Genomic DNA, 26282 nt, shown 5'->3' with positions numbered 1-26282 from the left:
TGATGTGACTACAGGGATCCAACCTGAGTGTAGGACACTGCCGTCTGCAGCTCATGTGAATAGCAGACTGCTGCCACGCTCCCACGGTGCTGTTCCTGATGGACAGCAGCAGCGACGGCTTTCCAGATGACAAAACACATCATTTTACAAAGGTTTTTTATTTGTTTCACAGAATCTAAGCTGTTCATTTGGTCTCCTTAGAAAACTAGAGGCAAACAATGGCTTACATTTTAAAATAGTTTCCCTGCTCCAGTTCCACGAAAGATAACACAGGAGCAGATCAGCTTGTCTTGCTGGTAGGTTGATAATGGTGCTTTAGTCCCTCAGCTCATCCCTGGTTCTGGCTGCTGGGTACAGGCGTTGAGTGGAGTTTGGCTTGGAAGACACATGCTGTGGGGACGGTTAGTTTTATTGCTACTTTCAATGTGTTTCTTTGCATAGGTGTTATTTAGGGACCTGAATGGGAGACTAGGATGGGTGGGGATCTACACAGGGCATTTAAGTCAGTAAAAGCTTCTAGCTGTGGGCTGCATTAAGAGGAAAACAACGCTATCCCACTTTAAAGATCTCAAGAATGGAGAATCTGTCTCAAAAATTCTTTTAAATGTTAACTGAGACAAATGATGTGGGTAACTGTGGGCTAAGAAATTGTCAGCCAGATCTCTGTAAAATGCATTTCTGCTGGTTAGCAGTGCTTTCTTTTGTTTTCTGATTGTCAAAGTCACTTAAAAGGAATTGTGAGCAAGAAAAATGAATGCAATCCTTCCCACCATGCAGCTGTGCAGACTTCCAAGTTCAAACACTGGCTCCCCAGGGTAGAACTGTATAAACTGACATGGTAAGTAAGGGGAAGGTTTTTATTGTAGATATGAGAGAGATCAGCCAGAGGCATCTGGAGGAGTCCAGAGCAAAGAGAAGTAGACTGAACATGGCCAGCAGACTGGATATGACCAGGGCTACCTGTGAGAGGGAAGAATGGCAGGGGAGAAAATAGAACACAGAGTAGCAGGAGCCAAGAATAGTGAGAGCAGCCACTAAGCCACAAAGAAGAGTAGCTGGTGGAAGGGAAGCCTGTGAGCCCCAGACAGTTTAGGGTGGAGGAGGAGGTAAGGGCTTGGGTGCTAGCAAGGACTTAGAAATGTGTATCAGGTAACTGGATACCAGCATGAGCTTTAATATGCTGATAGGCGCCAAAGGCAGCCATAGGTCCCTCTGTGAGAGGTAAGGGAAATGTCTCCTTTTGGTAGAGGGGAACCGGTTTCACAAGTTCCTAAGGAATGTTGGCTTTTATCTAACCACCAGAAATCCTGTAGTCCAGGTTGAACCCACTTCTGGATATTTGGACTGTCGTGGGGTTTGGGGAATTGGAGCTTCCTTTGGGTCTGACATAACAAGCGCCCCATGGTAGCCTGTCCAGAGGGGAGGCTTGAGTGATGGAGCCAATCCCTGCTCCAGCTGCTCCTCCAGGAAGCCTCTGCTTTAGTTTCTACTCCAACCTCCCCCTACACCTACCCTTGCTTGGTAGACCCTAGTTCCTCCTGTCCAGCTCTGGTGCTGCCTACTTCTATGTGAAGCTGACACAGCCAGAGTCATCAGAGAGGAGGGAGCCTTAACTGAGAAAATGCCTCCAGAAGAGGGGGCTGTAGGCAAGTCTCTATGGAATCTTCTTAGTGATTGATGTGGAGGGCCCAGCCCATTGTGGTTGGTGCCACCCCTGGGCTGGTGGTCCTGAGTTCTGTAAAAAAGCAGGCTGAGCAAGCCATGAGGAGCAAGCCAGTAAGCAGCACCCCTCCACGGCCTCTGCATCAGCTCCTGCCTCCAGGTTCCTGCCCTCACTGCTTTTGATGATGAACTGTTACATAGAACGGTGAGTGAAATCAACCCTTTTCTCCCCAAATTGCTTTTGGTTGTGGTGTTTCATCACAGCAATAGAACCCTAATTAAGACACCTCTCTTCTCCTTGGCTTGTAGTACTTCGTGGTTGTCTTCCATTTAGAACAAACAATATTTTCCATTTTTTTTGAAAGTGGTACAAGTACTTCATACATATGATTTAATTCAGTTAAAAAATTTAGCCGGGCGGTGGTGGCGCACGCCTTTAATCCCAGCACTCGGGAGGCAGAGGCAGGCGGATCTCTGTGAGTTCGAGGCCAGCCTGGGCTACCAAGTGAGTCCCAGGAAAGGAGCAAAGCTACTCAGAGAAACCCTGTCTCGAAAAACCAAAAAAAAAAAAAAAAAAAAAAAAAAAAAAAAAAAAAAAAAAATTTAAACAGTGGCACATTGTAAATATCATGTTAGCTCTGGAATGTTTCAAGTTTTAGACAGCTACGTGAATTGTCTAAGAAAGCTAGGATGCTTTTAGCTTCTATGTGAGAATCTGAGTACCCCTGAATATTGGCATCAGAAGCCAAGTGATAACATTACAACCGGCAGCATTTCTGTATTTTACAAACAATACTGCCCCGTATCAATGAACTGACAAACAGCCCCCTCACAGCCAGCCACTCAGGTGCTCTGGAGTCAGTGAAGCACCCGGGAGTTCTTGGCTTGCTTTCCCCAAGCAAGTGTTGTGAATGCCAAGGGCTTGATGTCAATGTAGATTGTGATTACGGATTGTTAATTTCTGCTTCATTAATTGTAGGGCTGGCAGCTGTCTGCAGAATACTGCTTGATAAACTACAGCTTGCTGCCAGTGACCAATGAGGGAAGGGGGAAGTTTTAAAGCCAGCAAATTAACCACTGCTTTTTAAGAACCTGAGCAAAGGTTAGCCCCGTGGGGCGCTGCAGACAGGACTCCGGCCTAATGATCCAGAAGGAGCATTTTGTAGGCAGTCTCGTTTTTTACTGGGATCGAATGTAGGCCCTTTGTGTGCCACGCGAGGGCTCTACTGCCAGTGCCCTCAGCCCTCTCTTCACTGTTTGAATTGGAGATCCTCCTGCCTCAGCCTCCTCAGTGGCTGGCTTTACTGGCCTGCACCACCACTCCTGGCTGTCAACTCATTTTGAACCCCTGGTGACATTTTAAGTCACATACATGGCTTCTTGAGAAACAGCATTAAAAAAAAAGTAAATTAAAACACCTGATTTCAGCTAGCAAAGGTAAAATCCACCCACAAGGAACACAGCAATTAGTCCCAGCGCTCCTCCCCGCCCCCAAAAATCCCACCCTGAAACCAACCCAAATCCTGTAGCTCTGAAGAGACTGGCTTCATCACGGCTTGGTGGCTGGAGGTTTAAAGAGTCCCACCCTGCGGAAGTATCTAACGATGAAGGGTACAGAGACCAGGGTGACGCTGATCCTCACGGGCGCAAACAGCTTGTGGATGGCATAGGCCACCACGAATGTGCTGGTGCCGGCCGCCATTTTGGATTGCACCAGCGACTCTTTAAAGCCAAGCTTTAGCAGGACTGCCGACATGTCTATGCCACTGGAGGAGAAAGAGGCAAAGAAAGCATTACAGCCAGGGGTTAAAGGAAGAGACCGATTTGCCTAGGTTAACAGTAGTTTTGCTTTTTATTAAAAAAACATCTTATGATTATTGTGCGTATGAGCACGGGCAATGCACGTCATGGCACACCTGGAAAGGTCAGAGGACACCTTCCAGGCGTTGGTTCTCTCTGTCCACTGAGGGTTTTGGGTGGAATTCAGGTAGCCAGGCTGGCGCGGCATGCACCTTTTACCTGCTGAGCCATCTTGCTGACCCAGATGAACTATATATATTTTAAAAATATATAATATAAGGAATTGGGTGAGTAGGTAGGTTTCAGCAAACAAAACAAAACAAAACAAAACAAAAAAACAACAAGAGCCGGGCGGTGGTGGCTCACGCCTTTAATCTCAGCACTCGGGAGGCAGAGGCAGGCGGATCTCTGTGAGTTCGAGGCCAGCCTGGTCTCCAAAACGAGTTCCAGGAAAGGCGCAAAACTACACAGAGAAACCCTGTCTCGAAAAACCAAAAAACAAACAAACAAACAAAAAAACCCCAAAATTCACCCACATATTAGCTTACCTTACCACAGTACAAAAACAAAACAAATGTTTTTTCAGACAGGGTCTCATGTAGCCAAGGATGGAGGACCTGGAACTGTGACCCTCTTGCCTCCACCTGAATGCTGGGGTTTCAGGTGTGGTTGACGCTGTTTGAGGAATGGAACCCCGCACTTTGTGAATGCTGGACAAGTATTTTACCAACTGGGCTGCGTCTCAGCACTTCCTTCAAGTATTTGTAGACAGGCCTCATGCTAAAGCCCAGGCTAGCCTCCCCAGCATTCACAGGTGTGAGCTACCACATCCGGCCACAAACATAACGAATACCATTGAAAACTGTACCTGGAAACAACTGTGTAAAATATCCCCAAGGAGACCAGCGAGATCCCAATGTGCAGCGACACACCCACAGCCCCGTATTCTTGGAAAACCTTCTTCAGCTGCTGTGATCTGCTTATTTTTTTCTCTGGGCTGCTGGCACTGCTTCCGGGCTCCGGGATTCTGCTGGGCTCCTGTGCACAGACCAAAGGTAGGTTAGGTTGGTGGCTGCCATGTGTTTTTACCCTTATCTGAACTGTGTACCTCTATCTACCCACTCAGACATCAGTTATCACTCTCACTCCCACTACACCAGGGCTAGGCCAGCGGAACAATGGCCCCAGAGATGTCCAGGTCACCTCCTGCTGCAGGACTTGGCAGATGCGATCGGGCTATGGATCTTGAGATGGGAATGTTAACTTGGATTTTTCTGGGTGGATTCTTATAAGGGAAAGGGGCGGGGCAGGAGTTGGAGTCTAAGAGGTGCTGTGGGATGTCTTTCTGTATGCTGTGAATATGAGTTGCTCTGATTGGTTGATAAATAAAGCTGCATTGGCCTATGGCAGGGCAGTTTGGAGCCAGGTAGGAAAATCCAAGACAGATAGTGAGAGAAGAATAGAGAGTAAGGAGACACCATCCCGCCGTCTAGGGAGCAGCATGTAATGGCTAGTAAGAGGCCTGCCACAGACTACATAGTTTGTAAATAATATAAGCCTGTGTATGTTTACTTGGGTCTGAGCAGCTGCAGGACCTGGCCGGACACAGGAAAACTTCTGACTACAGAGAGGAGGAGGTGACAGCAGGTCAGAGCTCTGAAGATGCTGCTCTGCTGGCCTACTGGTATGTGGGCATGGCCGGGGTGGGGTGGGGGTGAGCAGGAGGCCTAAAAGCTGTAAAAGGCAGGAAATGGATTCTGGCCTGGAACCTCAGGAAGAAACTGGCCCTGATGTTACCTTGACTTTAGCTCAGTGAGGCAGAGTTTGGACTTCTGACCTCCAGCACAGGAGCGAATGTGTCAAGTATCATAGGAGCAGCACAGCCTGTCAAGGCCAGAGCTGATGCATGATTGGAATAACTTTAGGAGACACGTTTGGGTAGGTCTGTGAGTGTACATCCACAGGGGTTAAGGGAGGGAGGAAGACCCACCCTGCCTGTAGGGCCCTGGACATACCCTGGACAGGTCCCCCATGCTGAACAGGAAGAAGAAAGTACTCTAAGCATCAGCACTGATCTCTCTCTGCTTCCTGACTGTGGATGCAATTGGACAGACTGTCTCACCCTCCTGCCACCATGACGTCACCAAGATGGACTACAGTCTCCTCCAAGTGTGGCCCAAAATGAGTCCTTCCTTCCTGATGTGACTTTTGTCAAAAATTTGGTCACAGAAATGACAAAAGTGACCCATGAGAGCTCAGACCACCCAAGTCTGTGGACTGAGCACACAACGCCATGTCTGCACTACCCCAAGAGGGGAGTGGGACTGGAACAGGATGGGCTCCAAAAGCCATGGGCCTTCACTGAGACCAGACACAGGACAGGGAAGGCCGATTCCTGGTCAAAATACTGACCAGATGTGTATAGAAATTACCCACGCTGTGCAGCAATCTTTTTTTTTTTTTAAAAGACAACTTTGTGAGTCGATTCTCTTCACCTACTGTTACATCTGTGTATTAGTTACTTTTCTGTTGTTGGGGTAAAACACCACGATCAAAACCAACTTGTGAAAGAGTTTGCTTTGGCTTACAGTTCTAGAGGGATAAGAGTCCATCATGACGCCGGACGGTGGTGGCGCACGCCTTTAATCCCAGCACTCGGGAGGCAGAGGCAGGCGGATCTCTGTGAGTTCGAGGCCAGCCTGGTCTCCAAAGCGAGTTCCAGGAAAGGCGCAAAGCTACACAGAGAAACCCTGTCTCGAAAAACCAAAAAAAAAAAAAAAAAAGAGTCCATCATGACTGGGAGGCTTGGCAGCGTGGCAGCACAGCACGGTGGCCAGAGCAGGAAGCTGAGAGATCACACCAGGAAGCAGAGAACAAACTGGAAGTGGAGCGGGACCACACTCAAAGGCCATCCCCAGTGAAAGGCTACACCGCCCCAAACAGCGCCACCTACTGGAGACCAAGTGTTCAAATGTCTGAGCCTATGGGGACATTCTCATGTAAACCACAGAGTAGGTACCAGGAATCGAGCTCAGGGTGGTCAGGTGTCTTGTTGGTCACATGGGGTGATCTTAACACTCACTGGATCATCTTCTGAGTCTGCAAATTTGGGACAGACAACAGAGATCCCAGCCACATTTGGATTAGACAAAACACACCTCTACAAGAGTGCTATTAACCAAAGGATTGATGAGTCTTCCTCTGGTTATTGATCCTGCAGCCGGGGAGATTCCTCCCTGATTTGAAGCTGTGATTCTGCAAAGGCAAGGGGGATGAGCATGCCAGGATCCCCAGGAAATGAGTCAGGACTCCCCGAATGAGAAGCAAATGGCCCCGTGTTCTGAGCAGCAGCCCTGAAACCCACCAACTGCGTCCATACAGCCAGCTGTGCCATAATGCAGGGGACCACCAGGTCTGCAGCTCTGGGCTCTCAGTTTGCACTTGTGGGATAAGGCTCATGACCCTGCTGAGTCCCTCACCAGCACCAAGGTGCACAAATGCTGCTGTATGTGGATGCTGATCAGTGGGCGGCTAGAGCGCCTTCTGTTTGTACCTATGCCTGTGAGTCCAGCTTTGAAAATGCCTGGGACTGGGCCTTGTCATCAGTTCCAGAGATGACCAGAAGGTAATCACTAAGCTTGGAAAGGAAAGCCTTGCTTACCTGACCCTTTGTCCTGGCCCTGCTAGCTCAGGATGTGCTCCAGGGGTGAAGTGTGTGTGTGTATACATCCCACATGTCAGATGGAAATGCAAATGCTACCTCATCCAAGAGTCCCTCCACTGTAGCCTTTAATTCCTAATCCAATAGTACCTCCATTATGCTTTCCAAGGCTCCTCTCTTTAACTTTAAGATTTATTTATTTTATGTGCATGGGTGTTTGCCTGCATGTGTGTACACCTGTGCACCAGGTGCATGCCTCAGATCCCCTGGAACTGGAGCTACAGATGGTTGTGAGCTGTCCTGTGGATGCTGGGAATTGAACCTAGGTCCTCTGCAAGAGCAGCCAGTGCTCTTAATCATCAAACCATCTCTTCAGCCTGCTCCCCTCTCTAAAACAAAGTCTGGTTCTAATGTTTGCTCCTCCAGTCCTGTGGAAGCGGCTGTTTATTTTCTAGCTGGAAGTCTGGCTGCCTTTCTAGTCTCCTTTCTGGGCCAGAAGGCCTTTTGCCAAACCTGAGGGTACGAACAAAGGGGCCTCATCAGGGACAGCTGTGGCTGCTCTGGGGCACGAAGAACGGGCCATAACTGAGATTGCCTGGGCCAGGCGTCAGTGGGCTTCTGACTGACACTAGCCTGACAGAGGTGCAGACACTGGGAGGGGCTGCAGATGGTCCTATCAGCGCAGCCCAGGGGGCAGGGATTACTTATCAGAAAGAACCAGAGCCTCTGCAAGCATTTCAGCAGGGGGGTGCAGGGCTCAAGGAGGGGAGAGGGGCAAGTGATGGCCAATACAAGAAGGTGGTGGCAGCTTTCCTTCCTGTCCTCTAGAAACAGAACATCCGGGGAAAGTCTCTCCTCTTAAGAATGGCTACTCTCGCAGGACATGAAGAACCATGGATTTTCTTCCAAGTCCCTGAGGGGTTTAAAGAAGCTAAACCAGAGGGATTTATGGGTGACTTGCAAGCAATGGGGCATCTGTAGATACTCACTCTCTATAGAGCATCACTGTTGACTACCTCCAAGTGCTCAGGTGGGGATGCAGCTCAGTGGTAGAGTGTCTAGCATATGCAAAGCTTTTATTTCCTAGCACAGTATAAACCCAGCTCGGTGGTATAAGTCTATAATCCCAGCCCTCTGGAGGTGGGGACAGGAGGATCAGAAGTTAAGGCCAGCCTGGCTGGAGTACACGAGACTGTGTTTCAAAACAACCAGCGGAGAGCCATAGCTCAAAGGAGCAGGAAGGTTGATTACACAGTGTTGTGACACTCGCTTCCATTCACTTGCTAACCCCCCATGTGCTGACTTTGTACCGAGCAGTGTTCCGAGTGCCATGAAAACATTAGTCCATACAGTCCTCACAACATCTCCACAAATACGTAACCAGGGACAGCACCGTGGTGAACCCGATCCCAGTCCCAGCACTACGCCTTCTGTAGCTTCTCTGGGTCAGAGTGTTCCAGAGCCGGGGACAGTGCAATGAGCAAAACAGACCAACCTCAAAGGAGACGACGGCTTTAGGGAGCAGAGGACAACCAACAGTGACATACCAGGGAAGGGACATACTGAGACACGCAAGGAGAGGGAGTGAGGAGCTTGGGGGAGGGCTGCTGTGCATGAGGTAAGGGAAGCCAGCAAGCCACCTGCATAAGAGTGATTCCCCCCGCCCCCCCCCCCTGCAACCCCATGTCACTTGGTCTACATGACCCTGAGCCATGTGACGTGACAAGATAGGCTTCTGGTGCAGTGTGTCTCCCTGTCTCTGGCACCATGCAGTCCTTGCTGTAGGCAGAGGTGGGCATGCCACTCAGACACTTGTTTAATGTCTAGAACATGTGGAGACCCCAGCTGGCCTCCTAATGAAGGCAGCCAGGGTGGAGATGGAGTGGGATGCTGGATTGAGGCCCAGGGCAGGCCCATCCCCCACAGCTGGTTTCTCATGGAGTGTCTTTTGTTCTGACCTTCTGTTAGGTTCTGATTCCACCCATCTCTCAACCTGCAGAAGAGACAAGCTTGGCTCCTGAGCTCAGGGGGCCCTGCCTGCTGTGGTGTGTACTCACAGTGATGACAGCAATTGCTGGGGGTGGCACGATGTACCAGATGCCGGCTAACATGCTATCTCCTATCACATTCACCCTCTGGGAAAAGGCTTATTAACATTCCATTGGATAGACATGACACCGGGCAGAGGCAGGGATCCTAGGAGCTCGAGACCACACTCATCCTTGCTGTAAACATACACCTGTCAAGGCAGTCAGGGCTGCCAACAAGGCTGATGTGTTGGAACAAGGTGAAAGACTGTTCCAGATCACAAGGGCAGAGAAGATTGGAGCTCCAGAGAAGAGACAGTGTGTGTGTAGGGGGGGGTGGGGGAGGGGCCCGGGGAGGGATGGGTACACCACTGGCAGTCAGGGAAGACTTCCTGGAGGAGAGGGAAGCTATGCTGAAGAATCATCAGGAAGCAGGTTGGTATGTTCTAAGCATCCTGCCCTGCACTCAGGATTAGAGATGAGGCCAGTGTTCTGTCTGTCACCCAGGAGAGGAGAGGGGAAGGAAGTCCATCCATATTTGTGTGAGGCACCCAAGGACAGGGACCAATCCCTTTGGCAACTTACTGAAAAGCTACAAGAGCAGACAGTGCTCAGAACTGCCTGACTCATGGTGGTGACCCTCCAGACTCTTGGTGGCAAAGGTAAGACGCAGGTCCGGGCTGCCTGGGCTCCGGGTCTGAGGTCACATGGCCCACGGATGGGTGGGTCCAGACCTGGAGTAGGCAGCCGGAAGCCCTCTCCTGCAGGGATCCAGGCATGTGCCACCACGACTTAACGCTTCTGATCTCGACACTCCACTACTTTCTTCGGAGACCCACTTGAGCTGCCCTGCTGTCTGAATGGAAGCTAGTTTTCACTCTTAGCATTCAGTGAGAGCAACCGTAACAAACAGGATGGACTGCCTGCCGCGAGAGCCTGCTCCTCCAGCTAGATAAAAAGGGTGGCGCAGCCGGCACAGGGAGGAAGGAGTTAGATACACCGGCTCCCGCGAAGCCGCCTCCTGGGCCCAGTGCCCAGGCCTGAACTTCAAAGGGGACAACTTCAGAGGCCGGCTTAGAAGTTCACAGTGAGTTCGGGGCCCCTTGCGATCCGCTCAGTAACGCCACTGTTCTGGCTTTCGAAACTGGGGCTCGGCGGGCGACTCCGTGACCTTGGGTCGCGCACCACACCACCCTCAGCCTCATTTTCTCCGTTTGCTTAACTGAAAGAGATGTTTTTTTTGGATTCTGGGGATCTGAGAACTCAGGGACTCCAGAGGTGACCCATTTTGGGCAGGTGCAATGCAAAGCTGTCCTTGGGACTGGCCCTGGCATGGCGCTTGGGTTACTTGGGGATCAGGGTCCGAGTGGGTGTGGGTGTGGGGAGGCTTACCTGGCGGCTAAGGCAGTCCCTGCGGGCCGTGTGCAGCAGCCGGGCGTCCGGCCCCGGGCGGGACAAGGCCAAGGCCCAGAGCGGTGGAGCGCAGGGGGTGGCGGCTCCCAGGAGCCAAGGGGCCTGGGGCCGTAGCCGGGCGCCCACTCTTCCCGCCGGGCCAAGTAGTGCCAGCAGCCCAGCCATGGCGCGCCGCGAGCGCCGCTCCGGTGCTGCCCACTCGGGAACCCGCCCCAACACCGCGCGGTGGGCGGGGCCGTGGCCGTGAAACCTCCCCGCCAGGCCCCGCCCCACCCTCGCCAGGCCCCGCCCCCGGAGCGGAGCTGAGCGCGGGGTGGGCGGGCTTTACAGCGGAGCGCACGCTTTGGGCCCCACCCACCAGCTCCGCCCTCGTCAGAAGCAGCCTATCTCTGAGTGGGCAGGGTCATCGGAGCCGCGTGCTCGCATCCCCGCCCCTAGGCCCCGCCTCCCTAGCTAAGTCCCACCTCCTGGAGCGGGGTGGGCGGGGCTGGGGACCTGCCAAATCCATCAGCCTGGCTCTAGGAAGCACAGGCCAGTCCTTTGTAGAATGCATCTTTTCAGGGCTTTCCAGGATTTTTGAGTTTCCAGACTGCGAAGTGTGGCTGTTGTTGTTTCATGCCGAGGGCGCATGCATCCTTTGTTTTTCCTCCCAGCAGAAAGGGTGAAATCTGGAAGACTGATGCTTACATGATCACTTTAAAGAAGAAAGGGACTATAGCAGTTAACACCCACTTGAAGAAACCCTCTAAATGACCCTACTATATTGTTGGTGTGGCCATGAAAGCAGCCACTGTGGGAAATAGTTTGGTACTTTCACAGATAGCTAAAAGTACACAAACCAGGTTGCCCAGCAACTCCACTCCCGTAGCATCTCAAGAGAAACAAAGACTCACATTTCAGTTCCAGACTAAAATGTGACAAGAGCTCACTCTCTCTCACCTGACTCTCTGCATTGCTGGGGACCTGAGCCCACAGGAAGGCCTTGCTGGCATAGTTGTGGCCCCTCTATCTTGAACCTCCAGAACCCTGAGCCAAAATTAACCCTTTTGTTTTTTATTATTTAAGAAAGAAACAAAAGTAAACTGTGATCCTGACATGGTAGTGCAGGTCTGTAATTCCAGCACTCAAGAGTCTGAGACAGAAGGATTAGGAGTTCAAGGCCAGGCTTGACCGTACAAGGACTTGTCTTACACACATGTACGAAAGACTAAAATAAGAAGACATAAAATATTCTCACAGGGCAACCCAGATGTCTGTCGCCTGGGGAATTTAACCACAGACTGTGGCACAGTTCTGGAGTGGAACCCATTCATTAGGGATTAAAGGGGCACTATCTGGGGCTGGGGAGATGGGCCAGCAGGCGAAACATTTGCTGTATAAAATGAAGGTCTGAGCTCTAACCCTGGGACCCAGGTAAAGGGGGAAAGGAAGAACCGCTGTCTCCACAAAGCCATCCTGTGACCTGCACATGTGCCCTCCCCCCCAGTAATGATAAAAATCATTTTTTAATTTCTTTTTTTTAATTTTTATTTTGCAATACAATTCAGTTCTACATATCAGCCACGGATTCCCTTGTTCTCCCCCCCTCCCGCCCCCCCTCACCTTCCCCCCAGCCCCCCCCATTCCCATCTTCTCCAGGGCAAAGCCTTCCCCACAGAAAAATCATTTTTAAAAGGAGCAAATTGACCCCTCCATTGAGAACAGGTCTCAGGACTGCCATGCCAAAGGGAAAATTCCAGCCACAAATACAACGTGCCTCAGGATTTCATTTTCACAGAATGACAAAAAGGGTAAGTTCTGGAGATCCAGTGGCCGTCTGGGACTGAGAGTGGGAGGTGGGATAGGATTCAAGGAGCATGGGGCAGTGAGGGGTCACTTCAGTCCAGGTCACTTTTATGCTATGCATTCATACTTCAAAGAAACCATTCCAACAGTCCCCAGGACAGGCACCGTGGCTCAGGCCTGTAGCCAGTGTACTTGGAAAACAGAAGCAGAGGCAGGAGGATGGTGAGCTCCAGGCTAGTCCCCAGACTCAGGCTCATTAACCCAGAAAAATAAAACTAATAAAGCTAAAATTCTTACAATGTGTTAGCTGCATTTCAGCTGGGCTAATTAGCTGTTACCGTCAGAAAACACACTGGATAGGTGTGTGTTCTGTTTATCATAGTTTGTAAGAGTGTCTGAAGGAAGCAAAATGGTCCTGTGTGGAGTACTATTGTTGGGGTGTATAAAGACTAATTAAGGGTATAGTTCTCAGTCAAACTAGCCCTGTAAGTCCAGCTGTGTGATCTAGGGTCGGTGGCTCAACCTCTCTGAGCTGCAGTTTTTCACTTGTAGGATGAAGACGCTGATAGTCCCCCTCTTAAGACTGTTGGGAGAAGTCTTTGACACGACTGTGGAAAGGGCCTTTACTTAGTGCCTGGTGCACAAAGAGAGTGAGTGTGTTATCTGGGATGTCTCCAAGGTGTCTTATCCAAGGCCCCAGGTTCAGAGCAGCCTCCTGATAGCACTTCATCTGGAGGGCCTCATAGTTCCTGCAATGTTCCTGTGGCTGGGTCTTCTTCATTCACTTACACCTCCGACTCTGGCTTCACAGAAACTGAGTTTGTGACTTTTGCTTTATGGGTTCTTGGGTAAGAGAAAAATGTTATGGAAGAATCTTTTTGTACACTGTGAAGATGTGTCTTTGCCAAGGCGCCTTCTGACTGGATTAATGAAGAGCTGATTGGTCGATAGCTAGGCAAAAAAGATGTTAGCCAGGAGAGCCAAATTGAGAGGATGCTGGGAAGAAGAAGGGTGGGGTCACGGGGAGTTGCCAGGAGTCCCAGAGAGAAGCAAGATGAACATGCCATGCTGGAAAAAGGTACTGCCACGTGGTAGAGCACAGATAAGAAATATGGGTTAATTTAAGTTGTAAGAGATAGTTAGTAACAAGCATAAGCTATCGGTTGAGCATTTATAATCAATAATAAGTCTCTGTGTGGTGATTTGGGAGCTGGCGGTCCTGACGAAAACCTCCACCTACAGAAAAACACGTTACTTCCCCCTTTAAGTCTGACAGAGGGTGAGGAGTGCTGCAAAAGGCCTGCCCACCATTAACCATGTGTTCATTTGAAGCAACTAATAACGTGTGTGCAGATGTATGTGGTGGGATTGTGTTCCCCAAAATATTGTGCACCCTAATAAACTTATCTGGGGTCAGAGAACAGAAAAGCCACTAGATACAAAGGCTAGAAAATGGTGGCACTCACACCTTTAATCCTAGCATTCCAGAGACAGAAATCCCTCTGGATCTCTGTGAGTTCAAGGCTGCATTGGAAATAGTCAGGCATGGTGACTCACACCTTTAATCCCAGAAAGCGAGCCTTTAATCCCAGGGAGTGGTGGTAGAAAACAGAAAGGTTTATAAGGCGTGAGGACCAGAAACTAGAAGCATTTGGCTGGTTAACCTTTTAGGTTTTGAGCAGCACAGTTCAGCTGAGACCCATTCTGGATGAGGACTCAGAAGCCTCCAGTCTGAGGAAACAAGACCATCTGAGGATCCAGCGAGGTGAGATAGCTGTGGCTTGTTCTGGTTCTCTGATCTTCCAGTTCACCCCAATACCTGGCTCAGGTTTGATTTTATTAATAAGAACTTTTAAGATTCCTGCTACAGATGTACACACTCAAGTACAGGTGTGTCCAGAATACAGCAAACGAGAGTGCCCCTCTTCCCTCTGCCTCCTGTTATCCTCCACTGTTAGCAGAAACTCCTGTCTATAAACTCTGGGCCACATGGGGATGACATCCTTCCGTCATGCACACACTTGATTGTCAGCATGGCTTCTCATCAGTAAGAGAACTTTCCAGCACACATTTGTGCACAGAGGATGACACCAAACAACTATGAATTAGTCTGGAAATTTTCAAAATATTCCTGAAGCAAATATGAACAGGCCACAAGTAGGGGCTAAGGTCAGGAGGCACTCAGTTAATCACATCAGGTGACTTGTCATCTGGACTCAGATTTGGAGGGGCTGATACAGTAACTGTGCTTTTTGTTCCTGGTTTTGAAACAGGGTCTGGCTAGCTTGGGCTAGCCTCAAATTTACAACCTTCCTTGCTTTGGTTTCCCAAGTATTGAGATTACAGGCGAGAGACACTGTGCACAGCATGACTTCATTTTGACAACTCCCCACCTTGTATCTGAACAATATTCTCGGAAGACCTCTCTAATTAGCCATCTGGTGGTTTGGTCTCAATTGTCCCTCTTGGCTGGGATGAGATTTGTCCCAGTCGGTTTGATCTGATCACACACTGGTGGGGAGGGTGTCAAGTGACAGATGTTAAGGAGTTAGTGCCAATACATCCCTTGATAAATAAATAGCTAAAAAGGTATTGGGGGGGGGATCATAGGTTGAGCGCACCTGGGAGTCCTAAAAAGGTATACAGGGGGAAGATCTTAGGCTGAGCCCACTAGGGAGTCCACTGTTGGATTTAATATTGTCTGCCTTGTGGATGATGTCCTCAAATCTTAAAAAGCACAGGCATTCTGCTTCTACAGATTGCCAGCAGATAATAGTTCAAAGTTCTGTAAGAATACAAAACAGCCACCAAGTTCACCAATTGTTTTTAGAGAGGAACTGTGGTGGTATTGTGTTCCCCAAAATATTGTGTACCTTAATAAACTTATCTGGGGTCAGAGAACAGAAAAGCCACAAGATACTTAGGCTAGAAAATGTTAGCACATGCCTTTAATCCTAGCATTCCAGAGACAGAAATCCCTCTGGATCTCTGTGAGTTCAAGGCCGCATTGGAAACAGCCAGGCATGGTGACTCATGCCTTTAATCCCAGAAAGCAGCCTTTAATCCCAGGGAGTGGTAGTAGAAAACAGAAAGGTTTATAAGGCATGAGGACCAGAAACTAGCAGCATTTGGCCTGGTTAAGCATTTGGCCTGGTTAAGCACTTGACTGGTTAAGTGTTCAGGACTTCTAGCAGCAGTTCAGCTGAGAGCCATTGGGATGAGGACACAGAAGCTTCCAGTCTGAGGAAACAGGACCAACTGAGGAACTGGCAAGGTGAGATAGCTGTGGCTTGTTCTGTCTCTCTGACCTTCCAGTGTTTACCCCATTACCTGGCTCAGGTTTGATTTTATTAATAAGATTCTCTAAGATTCCTGCTGCATCTGGCGCCCAACGTGGGGCAAGAGTTTCCACCTAAAACCTGAGAAAAAAGATTCTAAAACGGAGCTTAAAACAGTTCCTAGTTGTCTCTTTCAAGTTAGCGGCAGCCTGCCGGTTTGAGCTACTGGCGGGTTCCTAGCATGCGCGCTCGACCTGCTGCCGTATGGCGGGAATGAGGCCTCTCCAAGTGGCACATTAAGCTGTGTGGTGGATTTAGCCTTTGCTAGTACAAAACAAAACAAAACAACAAAAAAAAGAGGTTTCTGGGCTACACGCTGCTTTGATAGAAGCATAGACCCACTATTTCTGAGAGTTGATGGCTCCCAGAGCTGGCGGAAAACGTATCACTGCCATGTTGGGAAGCTGAAGTGGGCGGAGCCAGCAGCCACAGCGCCAGCGCCGTTTCAGGCTTAGAAGGCTACAGTTCAAAGCAATAGGCTCAAGCTAATATAAAAAAAATAAGCCACATAAAGATGACTACCACACAGAGAATCTGGATTATGTTCTCTTTGATATTCGTAACTAAAGAAAAACATTTGATTACAAAAGCTGTTGAGTTATGCCAAAATGTATATTTTAAAGGTACCTTGACTTCAAAATTTGGATGTAAGCATATGTTGCTTTGGAAAGGAGGCTCTGCTTTTGTTTCTACAGAAAGCCAGAGGCTATGGATTTGTTCCGGATTAAGACACATCAGGTTTGACCAGCCAAGACCACCTGAAAGGTCTCTGATGACACCATGGCCCAGATGATCCAACATCCAGAACCATTTCAAGGCAACTGGCTCAGACGATACACCCTCATGGACTACTCCATAACCCTAAAATATTCTTTGTGTCCCCATAAGATACAGCGCCCCCCTCCAGCAGGAAGTAGTAAGAGAAGCTACGCCCAAATTCCCAAATATACCAAGCTGACTTTGGAGATGTGTAAAGGTTAAAACCTTCCTTTTTAAGAAAAGAAAAGGGAAGTGCTGTGGGATGGTCTGTATGTCAAATGTGTTGCTGATTGGTCAATAAATAAATCACTGATTAGCCCGTGGCCAGGCAGGAAGTATAGGCGGGACAAGGAGGAGAATAGAGCTGGGAAGTGGAAGGCTGAGTGAGAGAGACACTGCCAGCCGCCATGATGAGAAACAGCATGTAAAGATGCCGGTAAGCCATGAGCCATGTGGCAAGGTATAGATTAATGGAAATGGATTAATTTAAGCTGTAAGAACAGTTAGCAAGAAGCCTGCCACAGCCATACAGTTTGTAATCAATATAAGTCTCTGTGTTTACTTGGTCGGGTTTGAGTGGCTGTGGGACTGGCGGGTGTCAGAGATTTGTCCTGACTGTGGGCCAGGCAGGAAAACTCCAGTTACAAGGAACCAGGCTGTGGAGGACAAAAGACTCAGCCCACCACCTGTGTGGTCTCTTTCTCTCCCCTTCCATGCTAGGGGCAGAAGCCAGGGCTTATTCTCCACCAATCCTTATTTCATACATGAGGAACTGAGGCTTGCACAATGCAGCCTCTTGACTGAGATCCCTCAGCAGGAGTGTCATCAGCAAGGGATTAGAAGTTGGGCTCAGTTCCTTCCATCTCTGAGGAGGAAGTGCGTGGGGAATGTGGGAAGAGGGCTGATGTGCTTCCTAGTGCTCTAAGTCTCTCTGAAATCGAGGAACCAGTTCTCAGTGCTTTGAGGATTGGCTGTCAGGGGCCCCTGAAGAGTCGGGCCCTTCCAGGAAGGGTTCCAAGCTGCCTTTCTGTCGGGCTCATGGTCCTCTAGCGGATTGATCAGTGAAGCGCCACCAACCACTATTAATACCCTGAGACCTCTGCCATCATCAGTCAGGAGAAGTGGTACCAGGGGCTTTTGCTTATTATGTATGAACATTACAGCTACGCTGGCCTGTTCTCCCTGCATCCCAGAACCAGCTAGGGAATATGTAGAAGAGAGGAACCCGCAAATAAGCCAAGTGAGCTGTGGTACATCCATAGTCCTAACATTTGGGAGGTGGAGGGAGAAGGATCGATCAGAGGCTTAGGGTCATCTTCAGCTTCTCGGTGAGTTTGAGGCCAGCTTGGGCTACTTAAGAGCCTACCTCAATGGATAAATAAATAAATAAATAAATAAATAAATAATAAGTAAATAAATAACAAAAATAATCGGGCACCAAGTGAGAAGAGTCACTGATAAAATCACAGTGACAAAGCCAGTTTCAAGTAGGAAAAGGTGCAGTGAGCTATAACAAGAGCCCTTAGGACTCTGGTTAGAATACAGACTGGGGTGGCAGAGGAGGACAGAGCATCCTCTGAAATAAGAAAGGAAATGAACAAGAAACTCAGCTTGCATTGAAAATGAATGGTCCCTCTTCCAAAAGTAGTAAAAATGCCAAATAGTGGGCTTTGCACCAAGGGCAGGTCCCTCTTAAGGCCAGGGTCTGGTGTCCTCTGTGTCCAGATTCCATTGGTCAGCCCGATGAGGTGGGGATATGGGGACTGTGCATTGGACAGATCAGCAGGCTGAGAACTAAGGGGATTTTGATGCTTGCTGGGGGTCACTGAACTCTCTGTCTAAATACAACCTGTACCTTCCTGCCAGCACACTAGATAGGGTGCCGGCTGTGGGGATGAGTCTTCCTCTGGGCCAGGGTGTCACCTCACCATGGCCCTTACAGGAAGGTACAGTGGCCCTTGGCTTCTACTGAAGATGAAGAATCCAACTCAGAGTTAACGGAGTATCTCACAGATTGCATGGCCAATAGAATGGCTGTGGGCTTTGCTACCAGCAGCTTTGATGAGTCCTGCTTCACCTAGGTGTTCTGGAAGGTGCATGGTACAGACTGGCTGAGACTGCAGTCTGAGGGTCAGCTCCCAGCTCTGCTCCAGTGGGCTGAACCTACCTCCTGTGGCTAAGTCTTTCAACCTGCCAATGTGGGTATAGTTGCGGTTTTGGCACCAAGCCTTGTGGGGCTTCCAGAGCACCACAGAAGCCTGTAGAATTGACCAGTGCACAAAAGGTGGCTGCTGTCCCAGGGCACCACAGAAGCCTGCAGAATTGACGAGTGTACAGAGGGTACCTGGTATCCTACTTAGCCTTAATTTTCAATTTGCCATAGCCTAGAGTCGTTTGAGTGGAGAGCCTCGATTGAGGAATTGCTTAGATCTGATTGGTCTATGGCCACGTCTATGGTGGATTGTCTATATTAATTGATGAAGGAGGGCCCAGTTCACTGTGGGCAGTCCCTTCCCTGGGTCCACACCTAGGTGGGTGGCTCTGGGCTGTAAGGTAGCAAGCATGAGCTTGAGGGCGAGCCAGAGAGTGAGCTAGCAAGCAACATTCCTCCGTGGTTTTAAGTCCCTGCCTTGGGTTCCCGCCCTGACTTCCCTCCATGATGGACTGTGACCTGCAAGCATAAACCAAATAAACCCTTCCCTCCCAAAGCTGATTTTGGTCATAGTATTTGCCACAGTAACAGACTGAAACTAGAACAGCTAGGGATGCTGGGTGGACTGAACTCAGGGAACATTTTGGAGGGACACTCGCTGGGGTGAGGTGGAGATGGGGGGTACCAAGATCTTAACTCTCACTGTTCAGGTTCTGTCAATACCTCCTGGTTTTCTCTCGTTGTTTAAAAACTGCATTAAATAGAGCTGAGGAGAAAGATATGCTGGTAAAGTGTTTGCCTGACAAGCATGAGGACCCGAGTTTGATCCCTCAAGCACACACGAGAAAAGCATGTTGGCACATAGTTGTATTCCATGTACTGGTGAGATGGCAGAGGGGCAGATCCACAGGGCTGGTGGGCCAGGCTTCATCAATGAGCTCTGGGACAGTGAGAGACCCTACCTCAAAACATAAGGTAGAAAGCAACTAAGGAAGACGCCTGAGGTTGACCTCCCTCTCATCTTTCTGTTTCTGTCTTGACAGTCTTCACATAGCCCAGGCTAGCCTGAACTTGCTGTTTGCCCGAGGATGACCTCAAGAATTCCCGACTGTCCTGCTCCTCCCCACCAGGTGCTGAGCTCACAGGCTTGCATCACCAAACCCGCTTTCCATGCTGTTTTAGGACTGGACCCTGAGCTTCCTTCATGGTAGGTAAGCACTCTGCTCACAGGGATACACACGCCCCCAACCCCTGCCCAACATGATTTTCAGAAGCTTGCATGACAGCCAGAGAATAATGTGATCTCTGAGCCACTTGGATAATAGTTTCAGAAATAGTAACTGATAATAACATTTCAGTATTTTATTAGTCAGTCTTCATACTATCTAGCTTATGCATATATTAAGAGAAACAATTCTAAAGTGAACACTTAGTAGCTCTCCACATCTCAAATCATTCCTTGGCACTACACTGAAGATCTCAGGGTTCTTCTGGAATATTCTATATACTACAGTTTCTATACCATTTTTTCCCATGGGGTGTTCATGTAGGTTGTAGGGACTTTTGGGCATGGTGGACTAATGGGGACATAGGTTATGATTTAATTTGTTTCAAGAAAAGACACAAACATACAAAATAAGGACCATTTACACACCATGGAGTTGACTTGAACTTCACACTGGTAACAATCTGGTGGCACGCTCTCTGTGCACATGATGTGGGAAAGCTGGTGGCTGTTGATTACTGTCATGCTTCACTTCCTTAGGGTTTTGTCCTGTCAGTGTCTGTGTGTCCTTATTCATGTGGCTCCTGGCTGTTGTGTGCCATCCTGGAGAAGTTTTGGTAAGACATAGCGATATTTCTGCATCTTCCGAATATCTTGTCTAAAGTAGACAGAGCAAGGGGGATGACATGAAAACAAACAAGAAAACCAAAGGGTTGAGCCGGGCAGTGATGGCTCATGGAACCCTTTAATCCCTTTAATTCCAGCATTGGGGAGGCAGATGCAGACAGATCTCTGTGAGTTCAAGGCCAGCTTGGCCTACAAAGCGAGTTCCAGGACAGCTAGTGCTGTTAGGCAGAGAAATCCTGTCTTGAAAAGCTGGAAAAAACAACAAACAAACAAACAAACAAACAGACACCCCCCCCAAACCCCCAAAGAGTTGGGCTAGTGAGATGGTTCATCGGGGAAAGACGCTTGCTGCCAAGCCCGACAGTCTAAGTTCGATCCCTGGGACTCACACGGTGGAAGGAGAGAACTGACATGTCTTCTGACCTCCACATGTGTATTGTTTTTCTTGTGTGTGAGTGTACACACACACACACACACACACACACACACAAACACGATTTTAAAAAAATAAAGAGCCACTGAGTCAACATGGGTGCAGACAGTATACGTGACTCTCTCGGGAAGCCCTTAGGGTAGGGACAATAGAAGCAGATGGAAACAAACACCTTCAAACCTCAGGCATCAGCTCATTTTTATTGGAATTTAAAACCGAAACACGATTGGTAGCATGCCCCTCTTCACATCTTTCTAACGGTCAGATTATGAGGTGATGGCCCTTTGTAGCTCAGACTCACGTTTGCACGACACAGAGAGGAGACGTTGGCACCCAGAAAAATTGGCTGTGCGTCTCAAAAGTAACGAAGCAGAGGCTGGCTGATAACAAACTTTCCTTTTTAGGGAACGGCGTGAAGACCTCATTATAGAAAATGATTTCCTTCTGTAGCAAGCGGGGAGAGGAGCCTGGCTTGGCTGGGACTCTGAGCTGGTTTTCAGTGGTTGGTAGAGCAAAGTATTGATCCTCATCCCACTGGAAGCTACTCGAAAGCAGGTGCCCAGCACAGTTTCTGTGGCCAGCAGCCTCTGAGATGGCAGTGAGCTTGCCGCCTGGTCCTCATGCCCCTGTGAAATCTGTCAGTGGCCCCGCCTCCTGGTCCTCATGCCCCTGTGAAATCTGTCAGTGGCCCCGCCTCCTGGTCCTCATGCTCCTGTGAAATCTGTCAGTGGCCCCGCCTCCTGGTCCTCATGACCCTGTGAAATCTGTTAGTGGCCCCGCCTCCTGGTCCTCATGCCCCTGTGAAATCTGTCAGTGGCCCCGCCTCCTGGTCCTCATGCACCTGTGAAACCTATCTATCTCAAAGCATTGCTGAGGAGGAAGGAACATCAGTCAGCTTTATTTTACAATGGAATATGTGAGGCAAGTGACTTATAAAGAGAAAAGGTCCGTGTAGCTACCGTTTGGGATAGCAGAAGGCTAAGCAAGACAAAAGTCTCCAAATGCTTACGGGCCTGGGTCTGGTACAAGGGCAGACGCCATGACAAGTGACGGCCACTCACTTCCGCTTTGCTTGCTAGCTGTTCCCTCCTCCCAGCGAGGTTGTCAGTTCACCCCTCTCTGGTCAGGAGACCCAAGTTCTGCTGAAGTACTCCTCCCAGGAATGGATGACAATGGGGTCAGCCTGTGTCCATGCACATTCTGACATGACTTTTCCCCTTAGTAGTTTGCCCATGGTCTTGCTGTTGAGGCTGGCACGCTGGAACATTATTTTCAAAGCTGTGGGGCATTCTGTGGTGCCGTCTTAGTCAGTGCTCTATCGCTGTGAAGAGACACCATGACCACGACAACTTATAAAGGAAAGCCCCATTTAACTGGGGCTCGCTTACAGTTTCAGAGGTTTAGTCTGTTGTCATCATGGCAGGGAGCATAGCGGCATGCAGGCAGACATGATGCTGGAGAAGGAGCTGAGAGTTCTACCGGACCCTCAGGCAGCGGGAGGGGAGAGATTCGGGTCTTGGAATGGGCTTTTTGAAACCTCAAAGCCAGTGACACACTTCCTCCAACAAGTCCATACCTTCTAACCTTTCAAATAGTGCCACTCCCTGGTGGCCAAGTATTCACATCTATGAGCCTATGGAGGCCATTCTTAGTTAAACCAGCACAGGTGCCATGATTGAGACCATCTCCTGGTGATGGATAAGGGGATGATTTCCCTGTCATCATCTGGCTTTCATAAATTGGAAACACTGGCCTTTTTCCAGTCCCCATTATTCATCACGTCCGGTAACCTCAGATCCTGCGAGGAATCCATTCTTTGAGATGCTCTCATCCACTCATTTATTTGTTCATTCAGTACACATTGGGTACCTATGTCCATCTTGTGCACTCACAGACTCTTCTCCCTAGTGAGACAACATCCGAGGGTGGCCACAGGGCTAGATCTCTGGAGGCAAACAGATCAGAAGTAAGTTCTGGAGCTTGTGACTACTAGCCTTGTGGCCCCAAGGATTTGAAGAAAACTTGAGGGCCTAGAGAGATGGCTCAGAGGTGAAGAGCACTTGCTGCTTTTGCAAAAGACCTGAGTTCAGTTCCCAGCGCCCACATCAGGCAGCTTATAACCATTTGTAACTTGAGCTCTAGAAGACCCAACACCTTTTGGCTTCCCTGGGCATTCTCACTCGTATGCATCCCCCCATAATTAAAACAACAATTCTTGAAAACCCTTGAACCCCAGCTCTCTTGTTGCAATGTGGGAATAAGGACCCACATATCTCCATGACTTCTGGAAAGCAACCCCATCTATGTACGCATGACCATCAGGAAAGCAGGACCTCAGAAGACTTTCCATGGCTGGGGAAGGTGGTGGGGGAGCCGGAGAGTCATATCTGCAGGCCACTCCTGCCCTGGGAAGGGGGAAGGCACAAACTGTGGGTCCCTTGCAAAGGGGGTCATGGATTCACCCATTTCCTCAGTAACCATTCCTTGAGCAACTGCTGTGTGCTTGGTCTGTGCTGAGCCTAAGCACACAGGAGAACTGCCGGCAGTTCTTGGGGCTGTAGCCCTCGAGTGCCAGAGTCCCTGTGGATTAGTTACAGTTCTTATTGCTGTGACAAAATGTGGGGCTGAAGCAGCTTCAAGATTGATTTTGTCTCATGATATAACAGTACAGCCAGTCCATCATGGTGGGGAGCATGGCAGGGGAGGTCCCAGATGTTGGCAGCAGGAGCTTGCTCACATCTGGGTGCATCTATAGGAAGCAGAGATGGGGCAGGAAGCAGGTCAAGGCCTGTCCTCCAGAGATCCACTTCCTGCAGCCAGGCCCTACCTCTTAAAAGTTTCGCAACCTCCCCAAACAGTACCACGAGCTGGGGACCAGCTGTTCAGATACATGAGCCTGTGAGGATCATTTCACATTCAAACCCTAACACCCTGGCCACAGGGCTTCCCCACCCTGTGACTGATGTGACTGACCACTGTCCGCCTGTTTCAGAGTTGCCCGTCCCGCGGGCCAGGTTATTTGATGAGACCCGAGGAGGCACCTCCTGAAAGATCAATGGGGACGAGAGAGAAAGGAGACCAGGCGCATTAAGGAAGACAAAGTCAGTCTGAGTCGCGTCAAGGTCTCGTTTATTGACTGGGTATTGAGGCTTATAAGCAGGGCTTCAGGTAGGGAGGGGAGCAGGGGAAGCAGGGATAGAGAAAATTCCTAAGGAGGGGGTCAGGGGCGAGGTCGCTTTGATCCCGGGCCCCCTGCAGTTGACAGGCTCCAGAAAGTTTACCTAATCGCCACCTCCTGCAGTTAGGCCAGGAAGCTCTTATCTAGTCATATATCCTGCAATTAGGCCAGGAACCTCTTGTCAAGGCTTGACAAAGTCCAGGACACAGATGTCCGGAGTCGTCTCCAACACAGAGTGACACTATTCTTGTGTAGCTGGCCCCAGGAGTTTTTCGTGTTTAAATTACGACAGACCTCCCCACCCCTCTGCTTTAATTTTTATGTGTGTATGTGGTATGTCTGTGTCTGTCTGTATGTTTGCATGCAGGTGGGCACACTGGTGGATATGTGTGCAGGTATGTGCACATGTATGTGGAGGCTCAAAGTTGATGTATCATTCCCTATTACTTATTATATTATTATTATTATTCCCTATTCCACCTTATTCAGTGAGGCAGGGGCTCTCAATCCAACCCAGAGCTCATTGATACAGTTACTGTGGCAAGTCAGCCTGCTCTGGAGATCCCCTGCCTGTTTTACGAGGCTGGAGCTATAGGTGGGACAACATGCCCACCTGGGATTGTGTATTAGGGATCCTCACACTTCAGCATGTCTGTTGAGCCATCTCTCCAGTCCCGAATATGGACTGAATTTCAGGTCGTCTTCATCTTCCTTCATTGCTTTTGGGGATAAATCATGGCTATAAACACAAGCTGGTGGCCGGGTGGTGGTGGCTCACGCCTTCAATCCCAGCACTCAGGAGGCAGAGGCAGGCTGATCTCTGTGAGCTCAAGGCCAGCCTGGTCTACAGAGTGAGATCCAGGAAAGGCGCAAATCTACACAGAGAAACCCTGTCTTGAAAAACCAAAATAGCAACAACAACAAAAAAAAAACCAAAACAAACAAACAAACAAAAAACCCACGAGCTGGCCTGATTTTGACTTGGCCAATTCCTAGTGTGGCACTGGATACGTGCCTGCCACTCTCTGCTCACAGTGAGTGCTGAGTGAGGCCACAGTTGGATGTTGTCTCTAAAGTGTTCAGCCTGTGCAAGACATGGGGTAAGAACATAGACACTGTGAGGTATTAAGAAAGCTCTGGTCAGCCAGGCATGGTGGGGCACGCCTTGAATTCCAGCACTCAGTGGGCAGAGGCAGGCAGATCTCTGTGAGTATAGAGGCCAGCCTGGTCTACAAAGTGAGTTCCAGGACACCCAGGGCTGTTACACAGAGGAGCCCTGTCTTGGGGTTGGGGAGGGAGCTCTATTTTTTCCTCCAGTTTTTTTTTCCCTTAGGGCCTTTCTCTTTCCATTTCTACAAATCATGTGGAAGATTGGCCCAATGCCTTGGGCAAAGGGCTTTTTATGGCTTCAGGTTTTGGGATCCGATTGCCTAGGGCTCATGCTCTTTTAACTCACACTTACCATATGATTAGGCAAGTCTGTCCACGCTCTGAGGTTCAGCTTCCTAGTCTGTAGACTGGGCACAAAGATGGGCCCTGCTTCAGGGGGCTGCTGTGAGGACACACACATGCACAAACATGCACACGCACACACACTACACACACACACACACACACACACACACACACACATACACACACACACATGCACACAGAGAGAGAGGGGAAGAGAGAGAGAGAGAGAGAGAGAGAGAGAGAGAGAGAGAGAGAGAGAGAGAACACTCAGAGTGAGGGCAGAGAATTGGCCAGGATGCCATCTCCCTAAGGTCAGTCAGTACACACAGGGTCCATTGTAGTTTTTCTCATTCATCCATCAGGGAAGAAGCTGATAAGATGTGGGTTGGTTTAAGCTGGAGGGTGGGCGGCTTCAGACACAGCACCTGAGGTGTCTGGAACATTGAGCTGCTTGGGGAGAGACACTGATTGTAAACCAGTCGTTGAGAGGAAAGTAGCTGACTGGAGGACAGAATTATTCGGCATTGCGAGAGTTGCGCTGCTTTTCAGAAAGAGCCGTCGTTTCTCAGTACTCAGGAGGGGTCCAGAAGAATGGGGCCAGTGAGGCCTGAGTGGTGTTCTGTACTAAACAGTCACTAATGGCAATGTGGGAAGTCATTACTAAGAACAACAGAGGGAACTCTGAGTCATGTCTGAGAAGCACAGGTATGACAGGGGCTAAAATCAGTAACTGCGAAGCCAATCAGAGCCCTGTTCTATTGTAATTG

At 49.4% G+C, this 26282-nt stretch overlaps 1 protein-coding gene and 1 long non-coding RNA gene across 5 annotated transcripts in view; one reads left to right on the top strand and one right to left on the bottom strand.

Moving 5' to 3' along the window:
- Positions 1-139: 139 nt before the first annotated feature.
- Positions 140-10813, bottom strand: Fam210b (family with sequence similarity 210 member B). The gene is made up of 3 exons (XM_052722785.1): positions 10543-10813; positions 4331-4500; positions 140-3428 (listed from the first exon to the last, which is right to left on the bottom strand). Exons 1-3 carry the CDS (start codon positions 10726-10728, stop codon positions 3212-3214), a joined length of 573 nt encoding a protein of 190 aa, XP_052578745.1. The 5' UTR covers positions 10729-10813; the 3' UTR covers positions 140-3211.
- LOC128100523 (uncharacterized) overlaps positions 9507-26282 on the top strand; it is a 97237-nt gene continuing 80461 nt past the window's right edge. For 2 of the 4 annotated variants that reach the window (XR_008214821.1, XR_008214823.1), the window contains exons 1-4: positions 9507-10237; positions 12177-12353; positions 12901-14113; positions 19641-19804. This is a non-coding gene — a long non-coding RNA (uncharacterized LOC128100523). Of the gene's footprint in view, positions 10238-12176; positions 12354-12900; positions 17648-19640; positions 19809-26282 lie in introns of those variants that run through there. The other 2 variants (XR_008214822.1, XR_008214820.1) reach the window with 2 other exon arrangements.

Source organism: Peromyscus californicus, unplaced genomic scaffold, assembly GCF_007827085.1.
Source record: "Peromyscus californicus insignis strain IS unplaced genomic scaffold, ASM782708v3 Scaffold_7__1_contigs__length_154581171, whole genome shotgun sequence".
Lineage (NCBI taxonomy): Eukaryota > Metazoa > Chordata > Mammalia > Rodentia > Cricetidae > Peromyscus > Peromyscus californicus.
The sequence above is the reverse complement of the archived record's forward strand: the minus strand, read 5'-3'. Positions and strand labels throughout refer to the sequence as shown.